Below are 17,705 nucleotides of genomic sequence, written 5' to 3'. Positions count from 1 at the left end.
GTTTTGTGAAGCTTTTTCTAAACTTGTGCTGGATGATTTATTGCCTCGTGTAAGTGAAGCTATAGGTATTCAGGAAGCTCTAAGTTGGCTCAATAGAAAGGGTATGGACGGCTGTCTTGTTGAAACTGATGCATATGTGGTGGTTTTAGATCTTAATCAACATGTCTTCATGTGTTATTACAACCTTGTTCTTGATGATTGTAATAGGTTGATTCATTCGTTTAATGATGTTAGTATAATTTTTGCTAGTCGTTCTGTGAATAGTGTTGCCCATGAACTTGAAAGGGTTCCTATTATATGTCAAGACTAATGGAGTGACATACTAGTTCTCCAAATTTCATTATTCAAGCTTTGTATTCTGATTCTATTTAATGCATGGTCTTTTCTTTTCAAAAAAAATTCTTACAACTCCTTTTACATTTACCAAAAAAAAAAAGATTCACATCTAAAACTACAATTAAATTATAGATATTATATCTTTAAAAAAAATTGAATTCATATAACATGAATTGTTGTAATAATTCATATAACTTGATATAAAAATATCTGTATTTATCTGTATTTTAGAGGTGAATCTAAACTTTTTTTTTTTGTAAGCGTAAAATATGAATTGTAAGGATATTAGAATCTGTTTGGTATGACGTAATCCAATGTTAAAATTATAATGCAATCAAACTTGTGATGTAATGCAATCGAATAGTGATTTCATTACGGTGTTGTTAAACCCAACCCCAATTTCCCACCTCTAGCCCCGTGAAAGGACGAAAGTACCCTTTCAGGCTTTGAGGTGGGAAATTGGGGGAAAAAACCTCTCCCGGCACGCGGGCGTGACGTAATCACGCCTCACCATGTGGTGAGGCATGAGGTAATCACGCCTCACCACACGGTGAGACGTGGGACTATCACGTCCGCACCTACGGTGAGGCGTGATAGCCTCACGCCTCACCACATGGTGAGGCGTGATTACCTCACGCCCGCATGAATAAATCACAAAAAAGAGAGTTCATAATTGTGGTAACTCGAATTATCCGTTTAGAAATAAAATTACGGCATTTTAACTCGTATTACCCTTTAACAAATAAAATTTAAAAACATAAATATTAAAATAAAAATTAATAAACATAAAAGAGTAAATATAATATCAAAAGTGTTAAAATGTATGAAGTTCTACAAAAATAATTTAGCTCGCCCGACTACAAAAAAAAAATTACATATAGTTAATAAAAAATGGTAACATATAAATTACACTAAATTAATAAAATTGTAAATAATGTAAATTATACTAAAGTTATAAAATTATGCTAAAATACTACTAAATTAATAAAATTGTAATTATACTAAAATTATAAAATTATAATAAATTATACTAAAGTTATAAAATTATGCTAAAATTATACTAAATTTATACAAAAATTATAAAATTACACTAAATTAATAAAATTGTAAAAATTATGCTAAAATTATACTAAAATTATAAAATTACACTAAATTAATAAAATTGTAAATAATGTAAATTTTTATTAAAAAAAACCTTGGGCGTAAGAGAATCACGCCCAGACCACTGGTCGGGCGTATGAACATTACGCCCGACCAGTGGTGCGGGCGTAAGCGCATCACGCCCGACCTGTGGTTCGGGCGTTCGAGCATCACGCCCGACCAGTGGTGCGGGCATGTGGCTATCACGCCCGCACCACTGGTCGGGCGTGATTCCCTCACGCCGGAACCACAGGCCGGGCGTGATGTTCATACCCCCGACTGCGATTCCGACGAATTTTTTAAACACCCCACAGATCACAAAACAGAGCGAAAATCAACGAAATAAAACCGTAAATCTTACCATTTTGTCTTTCCCTTTACGGGCTCTTTCACGATCCATGATTTGGTTCACAAACGAGTCCGAATTTAATCGAAGAGTGTATAGGGTATTTGAGAGGTTTTGGTTTTTTTCAATTTTTGGGCAAAGGGTAGTTCGGTCAATTCCCAAAGCTAGAGGTAGGAATTTGTGGCTAGGTATAGTAAATCACTTTCATTATCATGTTTAGTGACAAATTAAAAAATAAAAGATGAAATGTAATTACTATTGCAATACTTATATTTGCTTAGTTAAATGTAATCATAAAATTTCATTTGCACAATTAAAATCAACGAAAAAATAAAAACGTGGAAATTTAGAAAAATGCAAAAAACAGAAAACACGAAAAACGTGAAAAACATGCAATAAACAAAAAAAAAATACGAAAAACAGAAAAACCGTGAAAATGTTTTTTTGAAATATAAGAATAGGAATTACGAATTTCCTTTCAACAATACAAAATACTTTTTCAGCTTGTCAATAATAGTTTTGCTCATGGTAAATGTAAATATTTGTTTGAATATCAATTTCATTATTATCTTATGAATTTTTCGAATTTCAAATGTATGTATGTAATTTACTCCAAAAATTCAACATCAAAATATGGCTTAATGGGTGATTTTCATCGCTTGTTCTCTTTTTTATCCCTGTTAGAAAACGTAATTTATAAACACGGTAACATACATAATAATAATAATAACATAGTAAAATATGCGATAATTATTTCATTCTAAAACATGGTAACTTGGAAGAAATAATGCCAACGTAATATACTGCTAGGACTTAGAAGTGTGTTTGTATATGATGTTTGGTTTTGTATAAATTGATGTTTTCAGTTCTCAACAAAGTTCAATCTCCGTGCCTAAACCAAACCAGGGCCATCCCCTCCCAATTTTTTTTCCTATTCACTCCCATTTTCCTAGTTATATATATAGTTGTCATCGGAAAAAAAATAAATAAATAAATAAATAACAGCCTTGTAATTTGACAAATCGTGAAAAAAAAAAAAAAAAAAGCGTCCGCCTAAGATTCTACTTCTTTGTGGGACGGATAAATATGAATTAGTAAACACCAGATCAGATGGATTAACAGGAACTTTCTAACTAGTTGATCAAACCTTTCTTGATCCTGGATTTTGCTTTATATTCCTCACCATCGAGAACGAGAATGACCATAAGTCTTCCAGTTATCCGGCCAGTTCCTCCTTCCATTGCTATAACAGGGACCATCTGTAGTTCTTCTTGAATGGTACATTCCATTGTCTTCTTTTAATGCTTTTCTAATTTCCTCGTCACCATCATATTCTAACCGCTGTTACAACAGACACGACACATGAGATCAAATGATTGTCATTATCTGATGTTTACGAATTCTAAATGATATCTGAACCCAATTTAAAGAACAAACTTCTTAATACATAACACTAGGCAATAGCAGTACCTAAGTTGTAGTTTAGATGTTAGTTGTTAGCTATCAGCTGATTACATCAGTTGTTAGCTGATTACCTTTTTGGTTAGCTGATTTGACTAGCTGATTGTGCAAACTTGTTTAGCAAAACTTAACTGATCGTTAATAGTTGTTTGGTATAAAATGACAAATAAGGACATGGTAAAGTCCTTATTTGGGGTTAGAGAGTAATAAATAGGGGTAAAAATGTCCTTCAAAAGAGATGGAGCAATAAACTAATTGAAAAAACTCATAAAATGAGCTTTTTCAAAATTAGCTTTTTAGACCCAACAAGCTCTTTCAAACCTCTCTCTACCGAACACCACTATTAGAGGTTTGACTAGTCAAAACCTCTATAGTGGCTCAAACCTCTAATTTTGACCCAAAAAACTCTATACCAAACAGGGCCAAAAGCAGGCTTCAAATGAATCAACAATTAGCAAGTAGGGAAACAGAAGAGGGAGCTTCATATGCACAGCCACAAGCATGGCAGACTAATTCAAAACATTTTAGCATTTTTCTATAGTTAATTCTTATGATTTTTACCTTCTTAGGGTCTGAAAGCACTGCATATGCTTCTCCAATCATTTTAAATAACCTGTCAGCATCTGTGTGTACCTCCTGGACAATATCCTTCCAAAGTTGCCCCTCATCCCCACTTTCACTTCTTGCCAGGAACTGACCAGCCTACAGACCAACGGAAAATCTAAATTCAGGATGATAAACAAGTTAAGTCATAACCTATTAAATCTGCAAAACTATCTTGAACCTTGTCTGGATGGTGTTTGAGTGCTGCTTTGCGATATGCTTTTTTAATGTCAGCTGCTGAGTCTGATATTTTAACACCCCTGCATCATGATCACAGGTAGTTAACAACTTGCGAACTCAAAAAAGAGCAACTCAACTCAGTGAAACCTCAACTCCAATAATCTACAGAAATAAATATCGTTGCATTCTTAAATCCAATAAAATGGAAATATAACCAGTAAAACCCATCCGTTGGAAGCAGAAAGACCATCAATCCAATTAGACAATAGGTCACTGAAGTAAGAAACATCCAACAGGCTCTGGACAAAAGATCAAATTTGATCATGGGGACAATTTTCCCCCCAAATTAACTCATCAATTTGGTCCCTCAACTTACACTAGAAATTGAGGTATCAAAGAACCACAAATCATATGTTAAGACAGTGCCACATTTGGAGTAATTTGACAAAAAAATGCCAAGTTGTGGACTAGATAGATACCCAAGTTCATTTTGGGCCAGATCTTGAGATCCAAGTTGAAGGACCAAATGCACCCTTATTCAAATAATCCCAATGAACAAACTACTCCGAAATATAACATTTGCTTTTATTGAAAATGTCAGTTTCTATGTATGGGATTACTCACAGAATAAGGTATAGGTCCAATGAAGTTCCTTTCTTAGCCTCCTCTTCCATCAAGGATAAACGACGATTAGCTTGCCTTAAATCTTTAGCGCTGCTGGATCTGCTACCAGGTGTGCCAGATCGTTTAACTTTTCCATCGGGTTGTTTCTCAAGAACAGATATGACTCTTCGGAGATCACTAGCTGCTTGTCCATAATCTCTGATCATCTCATGCAAAGTGGCTCTCCTAGAAATTGCCTGAGCAATGAAGCAGAAAATCAGACACAAAATATCAGCAGACAACTTCAAAACTTCATGTTAATAAGAAATTAATTAGTTAAAACATAGAAAAAAAGGACTCCACCGAGTCAGGCATTCCTGAAAGATGTATCTAGCTTTTTTAGGCAATTTATCAGGCTATTACAAACTGCATACAATTTGCTTCAAGAACCAATGGTCTGAAATTGGTCACTAACAAAGGGAATGAGATCCAAATTTGAAGAAATTATTCCTTGCATTACAGGGTTAGGCTTTTAAGACATGTCCACTGGGAAGAAAGGCAAGAGTCTTTTAAGGAAGCAGGACCGAGAATGAGTTACACCTATTACCAGTAACGTAATTCAGGAGAGAGAGAGAGAGAGAGAGAATTTAGAAAAGAAAAAAAGATGAAGAGTTAGAGAGCTAAACTAATTCTTCATCAATAACCCCAGTACGAACACAAAGCCTCTGATCACAATCAAATAACAATTTTTCCCTTCAGCATATAGATCCCTAGTTTCTTTCAATTCCGTAAAAGAACTCTGTGAATCAGTAGAGTAAAACCAAAGCAACAAATCATATTAACATTAAGATTCTTGACAAGTTTACACAATCCAATCAAATTATTCAAATATAACCCAAAAATTAATTTCTTTTGTAAAGAAACATCTATTCATAATCGCACTCCATATGTAATTATATTTTACTAGACAGAAAAAAAAAATCTGTTTTGAAGGTAAAACCTTTAGGTAATTTCCATCAAGGGCTATTGCTAGACTGCAATCAGCAATAGCATCAGTAATCTGGCCCAATGCTTGATGAGCAGCAGCACGGTTGCAAAAGCAAATTGCAGCAAAAGGACGTGATTCAATGTTGCTTGCTATTGAAGCAGTGTAATGCTCTAATGCATCTGCATATTTTCCTGAACGAACTGCTTCATTCCCAGCACTCTGCAATTGACAAGAATTTTAAACTAGATTGGCAAATTAATTGGAAAAATGCCAATGTCATAACATGTTCACTTGAATCATAATGCTGTATTAATCATCATATGGACTATGACGATAAACTAAATTAAACACCAAGCTATTTCATATGCCAGAATTGTGGTTTTGTCAGAGATGATATATAAAAGGCCTGATACACCCCTAGCCCCGTGTACTTGTTCAAAAAAAGTCAACTGCCCTCAATAGTTTCAAAACGTCCTATTGAACCCCTGTACTTGATTAAAACGTCTTATTAACATCCTAAACTTGTCCAGAATGTTACAATTACATCCTGAGTTGGCCAAAAATAATTTTAGCTGAAGTGAATTACACGCATGATGTTGTGACAAGCATAGTTATTAAAGGCCCATGGCGCACTAAGGCGCTAGGGGTCTTGGAGCCTTGGCGCACAGAGATGGCGAGCGCCATAGCGAGAGAAGGCACACTTACAAAAACAAAATTATAAAACTATAAAACTAACATAAAAATGCAATGAATACTAAATCATGACACTATTAAACATAAATAAGTTTTAAAATGCAAAATAAACCCCATGTTAGAAAGCTAAAGTTGAATACTAAATCCTAAGTTCTACTCCTCATCAAAACTCTCCAAATTAATCAATCATGTTGAATTTGAATTCCCTTGGCTGCTTTGTTTTCTGTTTGAATTCGTTTTCTGTGTTTTTCTCTACTAAACTTCTTCCTCTTACAATAAGATTTTGCCGTTGCCTCTTCTAATTAATACAAATGTATAATCTTTCTCTTCCTTTTTAATATTTGTTTTATTTTCTCATTTTGGACCCTTCAGAACACTTGTTCCATATATGTAACTGTCAAAAAAACCCATAAAACTGCCCTTAACTCACCAAGGCGCGCCTTAGTGCGCCTTTGGCAACTGCCCATTGGCGCAAAATGGCGGTTGTGCCACGCCATAGGCGCGCCTTTAATAACCATGGTGACAAGAAAGTGTTTGCATGCCAATAATAAATTAACACTTGGATATTTTTTCCATTTTATATATTTCTACCTCAGAGAAATTTTGGACCAAACAAATCCCCAAATATTGAAACTATCTTCTCTCTTTCAGTTAACTCTCGCTAGTCACTCCCTATTCTCATCCTCCTATGATCCTATCGCTGTACACAATTACAGTGACCTCCCTCTAGACTCCTCTTCGTATGTTAGCCGAATGATTCTCTACCTTTGATCGTCCATTCCGGTCACATGTGTCTCGATCTATGAAGCACCGACTCAGGTGCGGACACGGATGCGGATACGGATGCGGACACAGCAAACGGCATTTTTAGAAAATATGAGACATGGGTGCGGCGGGACACGGCAAATTCTATATAATTAATTATATATATTAGATATAAAATATATAAAAAAAAACTTGCTAAATCACAAAACAAATCGAAGAAGGAAGAGAAAGAAGCTCTAAGCGTTTATAATCACGATACACACGTGAGAATTAGATGTAGTTTAGGTTTTTTTTTTTTGTTAAATTTTGTAATTGCACCATAGGTTTTAAAAGATTTAAAAAAAAAAACCCTAAACTTTTACATATTTTCACCATTAGCCGAGTCCCGCCGAGTCCCCGCCCGTGTCACTGCCGAGTCCCATCCGTGTCCCCGCCGAGTCCCGCTGAGTCCGGCGAGTCCGACATGGCCACGGCGACCCCGGGGAAGAGTCCGTGCTTCATAGGTCTCGATCCTCCTTCGTTTGCAACAGATATCCATTTCTATCCCTGCGTTGTCCCTGTTCTTCGATCCAAGTATCCATGAAATTTCAGTGGAGCAGTTTCTGCACATCCTCTGGAGAGAGGACCGAGTTTTCAACAGCTATCCAAGGTCCTGATAAGTCAACCTGATTGTGAGAGAGATCCAGTAGAAAAAAAATCTATCTAATCAAAGTCCAGGGCCTAATCCTTGAAGTTGACTTTCCGTTTTCTTTTTCTTTCTCTGATTGGTTGTCTTGTTTCGGCCAAATTTTGGGCGGTCGGTATCAATTTATGCCATGAGATGGCAGAAAAAGAACAGAACAAGCAGGTTTGGTGTTAATTTAGCATTTGAAAGGGATCCCTCCTTACCTCTTTGACCCTTGATGAGAAAGTATCCCTGCAAACCAGAGCTCAAGAAAAGATGCTTCAGGTCTGAGGTTATCACATTTGACTACTTTTATCAGCAAAAAAAAAAAAAAAACCAATAAAATCTATTATATTTCGTAAGGCAAAACCAATAATTCTCTTGCTTTTGATTTGTTGAAGAAGATGAACAACGTGTGGTAGCAGATGGAGGAAAAAGGAAGAATGAAAGAGAAAGGAAAGGAAAGGAAATGACCGAAATGCCAGACAAATGGATCCTTGTGCCTTCCTTCACACGCTTGCTTCTGCTTCGGTTGCAGAAGCTTAGGTTATGACACATAGGATCCACGTCAGAGGAATGGGGTTAGTGGTTGCAGTTTATACAAGTAAAGGGGGTCAACAGGACGTTTCAAAAGTATAGGGGGGCAGTTGGCTTTCTGTGACAAGTATGGGGGGCTGGGGATGTATTAGGCCTATATAAAAGCTATTCTTGGGTCTTACCTATCAACTTAAGCTTGTGGGTTAGATGGTTCTATAACATGGTATCAGAGCCGCTTAGACAAAGTGGTCGAGGGTTGAAATCTTGACACATCCATTTATTAGTGGAATCAACACATAGTAGGATGGGCCTATGTTGTACACGGTTCAAGCCCAAGCGGCATTTGCGGACGGGGTGTGTCACAAATAATATAAAAAAAAATGTATTCCTTGACCTTAACTATCAGCTTACTTCTTTGTAAATAAATGTTGCATGCAATGCAAGTGTAGCAATTAAACTCCACCATTGCTTCACCAACAACCGTATCTAGAGAGCTATAAGTTATCTTCGACATTCACAAAAGGAAAAGCTACATAAAGATGAACAAGTGGAGAAACAGAATTTAGTCAATGACTAGGGAGCAGTCAGTTCAATATATTTTACTCCCTCCATGCTTTTATACATGCCGTTTAAGGTTTTTCATCATGACAAATGAAATTTTAATTAGACTATTATACCCTTAATACCTATCTCCTAAAATTATACTTTCCATGCAAAATATCTTTTTCATCTTAATTAAGATTGTTTACATTAATACAAAAACTCTTTCTTACCATAAATAAGGGAAATTTTAAGAAAAAAATTTGTCGCACAAAAATTGTCAAACAGGCGTTGATAATACAAACATCAAATAGATGAACAAATTGATGAACTTTAAATGACATATATAAAAGGACAAAGGGAGTATAAATCTTTAATGAATATCTTAGGTAATCCATGGTCATCTATAAAGGGTGACAAAAAAACACGCCATAACGACATGAAGATAAACATTTGTGCCAATTTATACATTATCAAACCTACGAAATTATGATGTTTTATGTAAGATATACAAGCCATTTCTTCAAGTAAGATTTCTCATTTGAGAAGATTTTCCTCAATTTAATAATCGATTTATTGTCATCAAAAGAGAAGATAAACTAGGGATACACAGGACGCTTGACAAAGTAATAATGCATTTTAACCATTAAGTTAGGATTGTTCTCAGAGGGAAAGAATAATAAATCAGATGAGAGAAAGAATCTGAAACCATGTCTAGAAAATGGCGAGAAAACATGTAAGAGTGCATGATCCATCTCAAGACTCGAGGTAATCAGGAAATTTAAAAATATACTTAAAATAATGGCTTCATTCAATCAAAGTCATCATCTCCTTTCAATTCGACTATCAGGAAAAAGATGAGATACTGATAGTATATAAATCCACCATTAACAAAACCACACCCCATTAATCACGCCATCCCTAAGCCTGAAGATTTTGAATCTGAGATTCAACAACTCAATCCTTATCTAAGTTCTTGAGCCTCGCATATGCATAAGCATAATCAAGGACTGACTCACTACACATCAAAATCAGGTTTCAAACATACGAGGAAGATATTAAATTTGAAATCAACGTACCTTATGATGAATGAGAGCACGGATTATGACTGCTAATGAAATTGATGATTCCAATATCTTATTTGCATCCCTAAATAATTCCAAAAAAATAAAAATCATTATAAAAAGGAAGGACCAAGGATGTTACACACTGATAAAAAATAATCAGCATAAGATAAACAAAATTAGGTACTTGTCAGTTGTAGATCCCATTTTCTCCAACTTTTCAAGCAAATCAAGAGCCACTTCAAGCTTGCCCAAATAAAAGTAGGATTTTGATATTAAGTGCCACCTCCACAGCCTTGCTAACAAGTGGCGTTCAGTTTGAGAACAATTTTTATCCTTAAATTGGTCACTGGTGCCTGATGAAGCAAAATTCATCTCAGCAGCACAAAGAGTCTGCTCACACAACTGAATCACCTCTTCGTACTTTTTTACCTACAATAAAAAGTTATGCTGAGACCAAATGTGAAGAGGGGCCACAATGAGGTAAAGAAAATGCAGAATTTCTCAAAAAAAAAAGAAAATGCAGTAGTCATATGTTGAAATACTCCAAACCATAAATATGGACTTCGCTTTCATTTCCAGCAATCTTTCTGAATATGGACTACTTGATATGGCCTCTGAAATTACTTGTAAAGCACTGAGTGCCGCATCAGATGTTCGCTGTTCCAAAAGCTTGGCTGCATGAATCATACAGTCAACCACTTTCTGCAAGCAAGGAAAATCACCCAGTAAGATATAGGATTTTGAACTATCTATCTCTCTCCCTCAAAGATATACAAGTAATAAAATACATACTGCAACTTTTTGTAGGCCATCAGCAGCTTGTATTGCGATTCTCCTATCCAAGCACACATCATCCCCAGATGCCAAGCACTTACTAAAATAATGTTGTGCCTCCTCAATTTCACCCAGCATAAGGTGACAACTGGGGAAGAAAAAAAATGTCACATATTTGTGAAGGACAAACTTCATCATATTGTATGAAACCAACAACGCAAGCATAACCATCAAATCTAGATCCATAAAAATAGACAACACCTTTTATCCTTCAGACAAGTCTGCTTTTAGATCTCATGATAACTCATCCCTTCCAGAGAGTTATTTGCAAGTACCAGCATGAAATTAATTGAGAAATGGTCAGCTAAATGTTCAGTTATTTCCATGTTTGATTTTGAGCACATTCTTTACAGTTCAAGCCTTCAGGAACAATATATATAATATCTTGAATATATCCTTAAAACTTCTAATATCAATATGAAAGTACAATGCTAGATTAATTAATAAGGGCAAGAAAATCATAGTTCTTTCTTTTAAAAGTTGATCTCTTATAGTCTTACGCTTCAATAAAAATTGTCAGTCCTTTAGATTAATAAGAAATAGGGAAAAGTACAAAAATAAACCTCGTGGTTACACCTGTTTTCGATCGGCGCCCTTGTGGTTTAAAAATGTACAGACTGGTACTTTGAGGTTCATTCCGTTAGCAAACACAAGCCAAATTGACTAACGGTGTTAAAAGTCAAAGGGAAAAGAGTTAATTTTATCCTTCTATTTATTTATTTTATAAATTAACCCCCTCATTATCTAATTATCACAAACAAACCCCAAAATAAAAAATAAAAATCAATTACACCATCTTCTCCATCCAATATCAAATCAGCAATTTCCCTTTGCATACCAAAAATCTAAAAACCTCATATTTCTCTCCTTAACACAACCAAAAGCCCAATTAACACACAACCAAAATCTTTCCTTTTAATTATTTAATCTTTCCTCAAACTAATTATAATATATGAATGGAAAGTGATATTTGTGAGGTGCAGCGAATGTATTTGGGAAACCAAAAAGTGCAGAATTCGTGTCCTACAGTGGAGATGGATTCAAATTGTTAGTACCAGCTAAATGGAACCCAAGCAAGGAGGTTGAGTTCCCTGGCCAAGTTCTTAGATTTGAAGACAATTTCGATACTACCAGCAATCTTTCTGTTATGGTCACTCCAACTGATAAGAAATCCATCACCAACTTTGGCTCCCCTGAGGAATTCCTTTCCAAGGTATATCTAATCGGAAAAAAAAAAATATTGTTTTGGCTAATTAAGGGAGTGATTAGCTGATTGAATAATTGCAGGTGGATTTCTTGCTAGGGAAATCGGCCTGTTTTGGGAAAACCGATTCAGATAACGATTTTGATCTAGAATAATGAATAATTGAGAAAAAAAGAGAGAGAAATGGAATTAATTAATAAAGGTGGGTGCAGGGAGGATTTGACTCAGGAGCGGCGGTGGCAACAGCAAACATATTGGAAACAGCGACACCAGTGATTGACGGAAAACAGTACTATTTCGTGTCGGTGTTAACAAGAACAGCTGACGGAGACGAATGAGGAAAACACCAGATAATTACAGCAGCTGTGAAAGATGGAAAACTTTATATATGCAAGGCACAAGCTGGAGATAAGAGGTGGTTCAAAGGTGCAAAAAGGTTTGTTGAGAATGCTGCTACTTCCTTCAGTCTTGCTTAATTTATCAGTGTTATCCTATGTAAATCAATCATCAACTTGCCTCATTTTTTATTTGGTTCGATTGGCTTCATTAATTACCAGTTGTTCCTCCTCTTTTTTATAAATTAAATAGAAATAGAGAACATGGTGTAATTGATTTTTATTTTTTATTTTGGGGTTTATTTGTGATAATTAGATAACAAGGGGGGTTAATTTATAAAATAAATAAATATAAGGACAAAATTAACTCTTTTCCCTTTGACTTTTAACACCGTTAGTCAATTTGGTCTGTGTTTGCTAACGAAATGAACCTAAGGTACCAGTTTGTAAATTTTTAAACCACAAGGATGTCGATCGAAAACAGGTGTAACCACAAGGTTTATTGTTGTACTTTTCCCTAAGAAATAATATGAAGGTTTTTTAGAAAAAAAAGACACGAGGCACAAATAATCATCTGAGAAAAGTAAGATCCACATGTTTATGTAAAATGTAAGGGATTTACGGAACAGGAAAAAAAACACTCGAAATTGATTTTACTATTTGACCTACCAGCTCAACCAGGTAGCTTTGTGCTGTTACACAGGTCCAAATTTTATATAGGTTATTGAAATTTCATAAAGAATTATAGAAACATGAAAGCTATTAAGCAAAAAAAAAAGTAACAGATAATGAAACAAAATTTTGACCTAAAAAATACATATATATCATATTAACAGTGATAAGATGAGTCCTGGAAAGGGCCTCTACTTCCCTCTTTCAGTATTCTCGGATATTATTGTATTTTAATTACTTCATTTAAGGTCATTTGTACCATTCTTCCAGACTGTTCAGCCACTAACATACTATGAGGATAGAATGGTTAATTACACCATAAAACTTCCCCTGTACTAAGTACGCCTCTTCATGAACACAAACAGAACCAAAGCTAGGTGCACACTAGGCACATCTTTATTGAACCAGCAACCCAAGAGAGCTTAGAAATGCATCAGCCTTGGAGTTTTGCAAGTCATAATTAGTTTGCGAGTCATAATTAGTTTTACACCATAATTAGTTTGCAAGTCATAATTAGTTTGCTCCCAACTTCGAAAGAAGATGATGACATAAAGGGGAAAAAATAGAGGGATCACAAATGGTCCTATAATATAAAGACAAAAGGCAGTAAAGCCAGCAGATGCCTAAGGAAAAACCAAAAGTAATAGCTTCAAAACAAGAAAATTTTCACGTTGCACATAAAAATGTTTTAAAAACCAACAGGAAGGGTAAGAAATTTATTGTCCCATCCAAATCACAGCTTATCAGATATCACCATTAAATCATCAAAGGCCTTACTTGGCAGCTCTTATTTGAACTTTAAGAAATCTGGGATCTAGAGTAGCAGCCTTTGCACAATCCCCCAACGCTTCCCTCATGTTTCCAAGAGACATCCGTGTTGCTGCCCGGTTGCTGTAGCACATAGCAAGAGGCCTGAGACAGGATCCTGATGACTCACTAGATGGGACAGACTTTATCCCCTGAGTGTAAAAGTCTTCAGCTTTTGACATATCTCCATTTTTATAAGCATTATTTCCCCTTCACAAATTAAACCAATAACATAAGTAAACAATGATAAACACAGAAAGTCATAGATTATTAAGCTAACATGTCTCAATATAGCAAGAACATAGGAATTCGAATTTCAAACAACCCATTTGAACACCAAAAGTTTTAATGTTGAATATGCACCTGAGTCGCCACATCTCGCATGCTTCCTCATATGCAATAATGGATGAGACAAAACTATGTGTCACCTTTACATTGGCTTCAGAATTATTTTCTGTTGTTCTGTGTGAAGTGAACAAATCTCCTTTATCCTGCAGAGCAACAGAAGGTGACATCAACATTAATGAAGCTAGCATGAGACAAAAGTGGGACAGAAGAAGCACTAACCTTAAATGGGTCAGCAGCAAAAAGCAATGGCTCACAAGAAGCTTTCGTCCTATTTTTCCTTCTATGCAGCCGTTTTTTTGCAGAAACTTTATTTGATACAGAGGATGAAGCAGAAAAAGAAAATTTTCTCTCATCTGGATTTTCCAAGCCTGAAGCAAATCCAAAGTCTATTTGGTGGTTGCTTTGACCATGTAACCTAGATGCGTCTTCAGCAGAAACAACACCAGCAGCACTTCTAGTGCAGACCTGCTCAGTATTGCTATCAAAGCATCTCATGGTATCCTCATAAGGAGAAAAATCCATGGGAGAATAGCATCCTGGGGAGTTCAACGCCTCTTGTACGCTGCCTTTGCATTCTACTTGATCTTGCTCATGTTGTTGCTTACATTGAGACAGTTGATTCAATTTTCTTCTCATGGTTTTTGATTTTCTGTTCTTTGATCTGCCCTTTACACTAAATGCTAGTTTTTCATTTAAATCAGGAAATAGACTTGCCTTTAAAGAAGAAGGATCCCATTTTGGTGTTTTGAAGTCTGTAAATGGTTCTAATCTATTCGAAGTGCTCATGGAACCGCTTTCATCATTTTCCTCAAGCCAATGCATAAGAGGCGGCTCAAAGACATCAGCATTCCCATGGGAGTCAAGGCCAATCGACAACGATGGCGACATTGCAGCAGTACCATTGTCCCGTGTTTCATCAATCACATTACCATTGCAGAATTGACTCTTAGTAGAACTTGTTACATTTTCTTCCTGAAGTCTAAATGCTCCAGAACAAGAAATTCCAACAGAAGAAGCACTTGCATTTGAACTTCCATTCTTATTAGTGGATTCTAATTGATCGCCAAGGCTATTTGCAGTGTTAGATAGACCTCCTGCTTTTTGCTTTTGAGTGGTATCAAAAATTCCATCAGAAGAGGCAAAAGACATGTTATTGCTTCTAAACTCAAAGAATGCATCACCATTTGTTGATGACTTTTTAGTATCAGCTCCATCGCTAATCTTAAAATTATCTATGTTCAAATTTTTCAACTCATCCGAGAGATTTAATACAAAGCTTGTTGCACAAGCATTATCTACAGTACTACTGCTCTGATGTGATGCTAGTTTACATTTCCTAATGCTAGAATCTAGAGGAACATTTTGAGTGTTTTCAGTTCTGTTACAGTCACTCGTTGACTTCAGCTGATCAGGACAGTTTTTAGCTGCATATTCTGTTGACATTGAACTTTTCTTACAGCTAGTACTACCATCAAATACAAGAGGAACCATACCATTATCCTCCTTGCAATTCGCAGCACCATCAACATCAAATACATATGCAGTATTATTGACATCATTGGCTGCTTCAACCTCTACTTTCATTTTAGATGTTTCATCAGGGACCATATTCTGAAGACTTCCACTTGATTCTTTATGGCCATTCAAATTAAACCAACTGGCGCCAAATACATAGTTAGTATCAGAAATACCCATATTTGTCCTGGGATTGTTGGGCATACCACCAGCATTATTAGAATTAAATTCTACCGCACTTCCACTAGGCTCTCCCTTCTCAAAACCCACAAAATTGTTCTTCCCATGCTCACCTTCAGTCCCTAAATTTACTTCTCCTATATTACAGGCACCTGAATCCAGCCCACAGTCTCTTCTCTTTTCCATGTCGGACTCTTTTGTCTCCACATTATTTCCAGTAACACCAAACACAAACACCAAATTCTGAGTTTTTCCATTCTCTAAATTTGATACTGATCTACGCTCCTCTTTTTCACTTGATTGCAACTGCTTGGAACCAAATTCCACGCCTGCATTATTTAGATTCCCATTATCTTTCAAAAATGATTCTTCCTCATCACCATTGGAGTGCTTCTGCCTATCCCCAAACACAAATTTAATACTCTCGGATTTTGCAGACTCCTCTTTAGAACTCGGTTCTTCCACATTCAAATCAAATAATTTTTGCTTAGAATCCAAATTCCCGGGGACAGTCAAATTTGAAATACAGCTACTTCTACTAGCACCAAATACAAAATTCACACTTGGACAATAAACACCATTTGGCATACAATTCTGGGGAGAAACATTTAAACTACTAGTACAATCATCACCATTATTGGAACTCCCATTACCAGACTGAAAGGGGTTAAGACCAAACCCGGACTCACCTGATATGCCTTTCGAGCGCCCATGCAACTGCTTCCTCACCTTCATCAATCTCGGGCGTGTTCGGCCCGAGGCCGAAGACCCAATTCGCGAGCCATTCCTTGATGCAGCAGCATCGAATTCATTTGCATTACCAAAAACGACGGACTCCGTGCTTCGCCGATGATCATCCACAGAAGTAGAGGAAGAAAATGGAGCGAAAACATGGTTATGGTTAGGGTTTTGGTGAGAGGAGGATTTGGAAGTCACCGGAGGCTGAAAATCCACCGCCCCCGGAGTCATGAACGACGAATACGGTTGGTGAAATGAAAGGATCGAATTTGTATTTAGGAGTTGTGCATATGTAGTGTTTGAATATTCGGGTTTTCAGCGGGTATTTTGCTTTGGTTTCAAAGAAGCAGAAAGGAATAAATTAAGCGTACTGAAAGAGGGTTTTCTTTAATCGTGGTTTCATTCTTGAGTTTTGAAGTTTTTTTGGATACGAAAAATCGAAAAGCGGCTAGGCTGGCCTGGGCTGCGATTTTTCCTTTTTCTTCTCATAATTTAAAAAGCATATCTCCACTTTATATGGAAGTTGATTTTGAAAGATAGAGTTTTAGAGTTTTGATTATTACCTTTAGATAATTATTTTTTCGTTTATCAAAGTTCAATAATTATTTATGTAAATATGTTTATTAAAATTTAATTGATTACTAATAGTTGATAATTATTTTTTGTTTAATGATAATTTGATCGTGTAAAATAATAAATAAGAATATTAGTTTTTTTATAATTATTGCTTTTTTATGAAAATTATTATTATTTTTTTAATAATTCATTTAAACTGTAAATTTGTTTATAATAAGATAACAATAAAAATAAAAAAAAAATGTGGGATAATTCTCGGAAAACAAGAACCAATTAATTCATCTAAGATAAGTTGTAATGACATAGCCGGGGGATGAACAAGTTTTACGAACCCAAAAGTCAACCTATGAGCATTACATGCAAGAAAGTCTGCAACACGATTCTGCTCACGGTAAATATGACACACTTCCTCTCTCTAAAATGAGTAAATAATACGACGGATGTATATTTAAATTGTGACTTGATAATTAGTAAATATAACTTTGTACGCATTGAAAATATTTGTGTTTCTCAATAGGATTACAAACAATTTTATTGTTATATATTAGTGTTTAATATGTCGTATTCTTCTTT

At 35.6% G+C, this 17,705-nt stretch overlaps 1 protein-coding gene and 1 pseudogene across 1 annotated transcript; one reads left to right on the top strand and one right to left on the bottom strand.

The window, feature by feature from the left end:
- Window positions 1–2,795: 2,795 nt before the first annotated feature.
- LOC136209797 (uncharacterized) lies at window positions 2,796–17,033 on the bottom strand. The gene is made up of 12 exons (XM_066001380.1): window positions 14,343–17,033; window positions 14,139–14,266; window positions 13,746–13,985; window positions 10,716–10,845; window positions 10,473–10,625; window positions 10,108–10,352; window positions 9,936–10,005; window positions 5,670–5,876; window positions 4,691–4,926; window positions 4,068–4,146; window positions 3,845–3,985; window positions 2,796–3,163 (listed from the first exon to the last, which is right to left on the bottom strand). Exons 1-12 carry the CDS (start codon window positions 16,785–16,787, stop codon window positions 3,002–3,004), a joined length of 4,236 nt encoding a protein of 1,411 aa, XP_065857452.1. The 5' UTR covers window positions 16,788–17,033; the 3' UTR covers window positions 2,796–3,001.
- On the top strand, window positions 10,862–12,503 carry LOC136208905 (oxygen-evolving enhancer protein 2, chloroplastic-like; annotated as a pseudogene).
- Window positions 17,034–17,705: the final 672 nt, after the last annotated feature.

The sequence above is a fragment of the Euphorbia lathyris genome, chromosome 10, assembly GCF_963576675.1.
Source record: "Euphorbia lathyris chromosome 10, ddEupLath1.1, whole genome shotgun sequence".
NCBI classification, from domain to species: Eukaryota; Viridiplantae; Streptophyta; class Magnoliopsida; order Malpighiales; family Euphorbiaceae; genus Euphorbia; species Euphorbia lathyris.
This window is presented reverse-complemented; position numbering and strand designations above follow the sequence as displayed.

Excerpts from the sequence above, each read along its gene's own strand:
- LOC136209797 (XM_066001380.1), bottom strand. The coding sequence starts at position 16,787 with ATGACTCCGGGGGCGGTGGATTTTCAGCCTCCGGTGACTTCCAAATCC. Across the intron at positions 10,846-13,745 it reads GTTCAAATAAGAGCTGCCAA|TTGTCACCTTATGCTGGGTG; the intron begins GTAAGGCCTTTG and ends TTTCTTCCCCAG. Across the intron at positions 5,877-9,935 it reads GTGCTCTCATTCATCATAAG|AGTGCTGGGAATGAAGCAGT; the intron begins GTACGTTGATTT and ends TGTCAATTGCAG.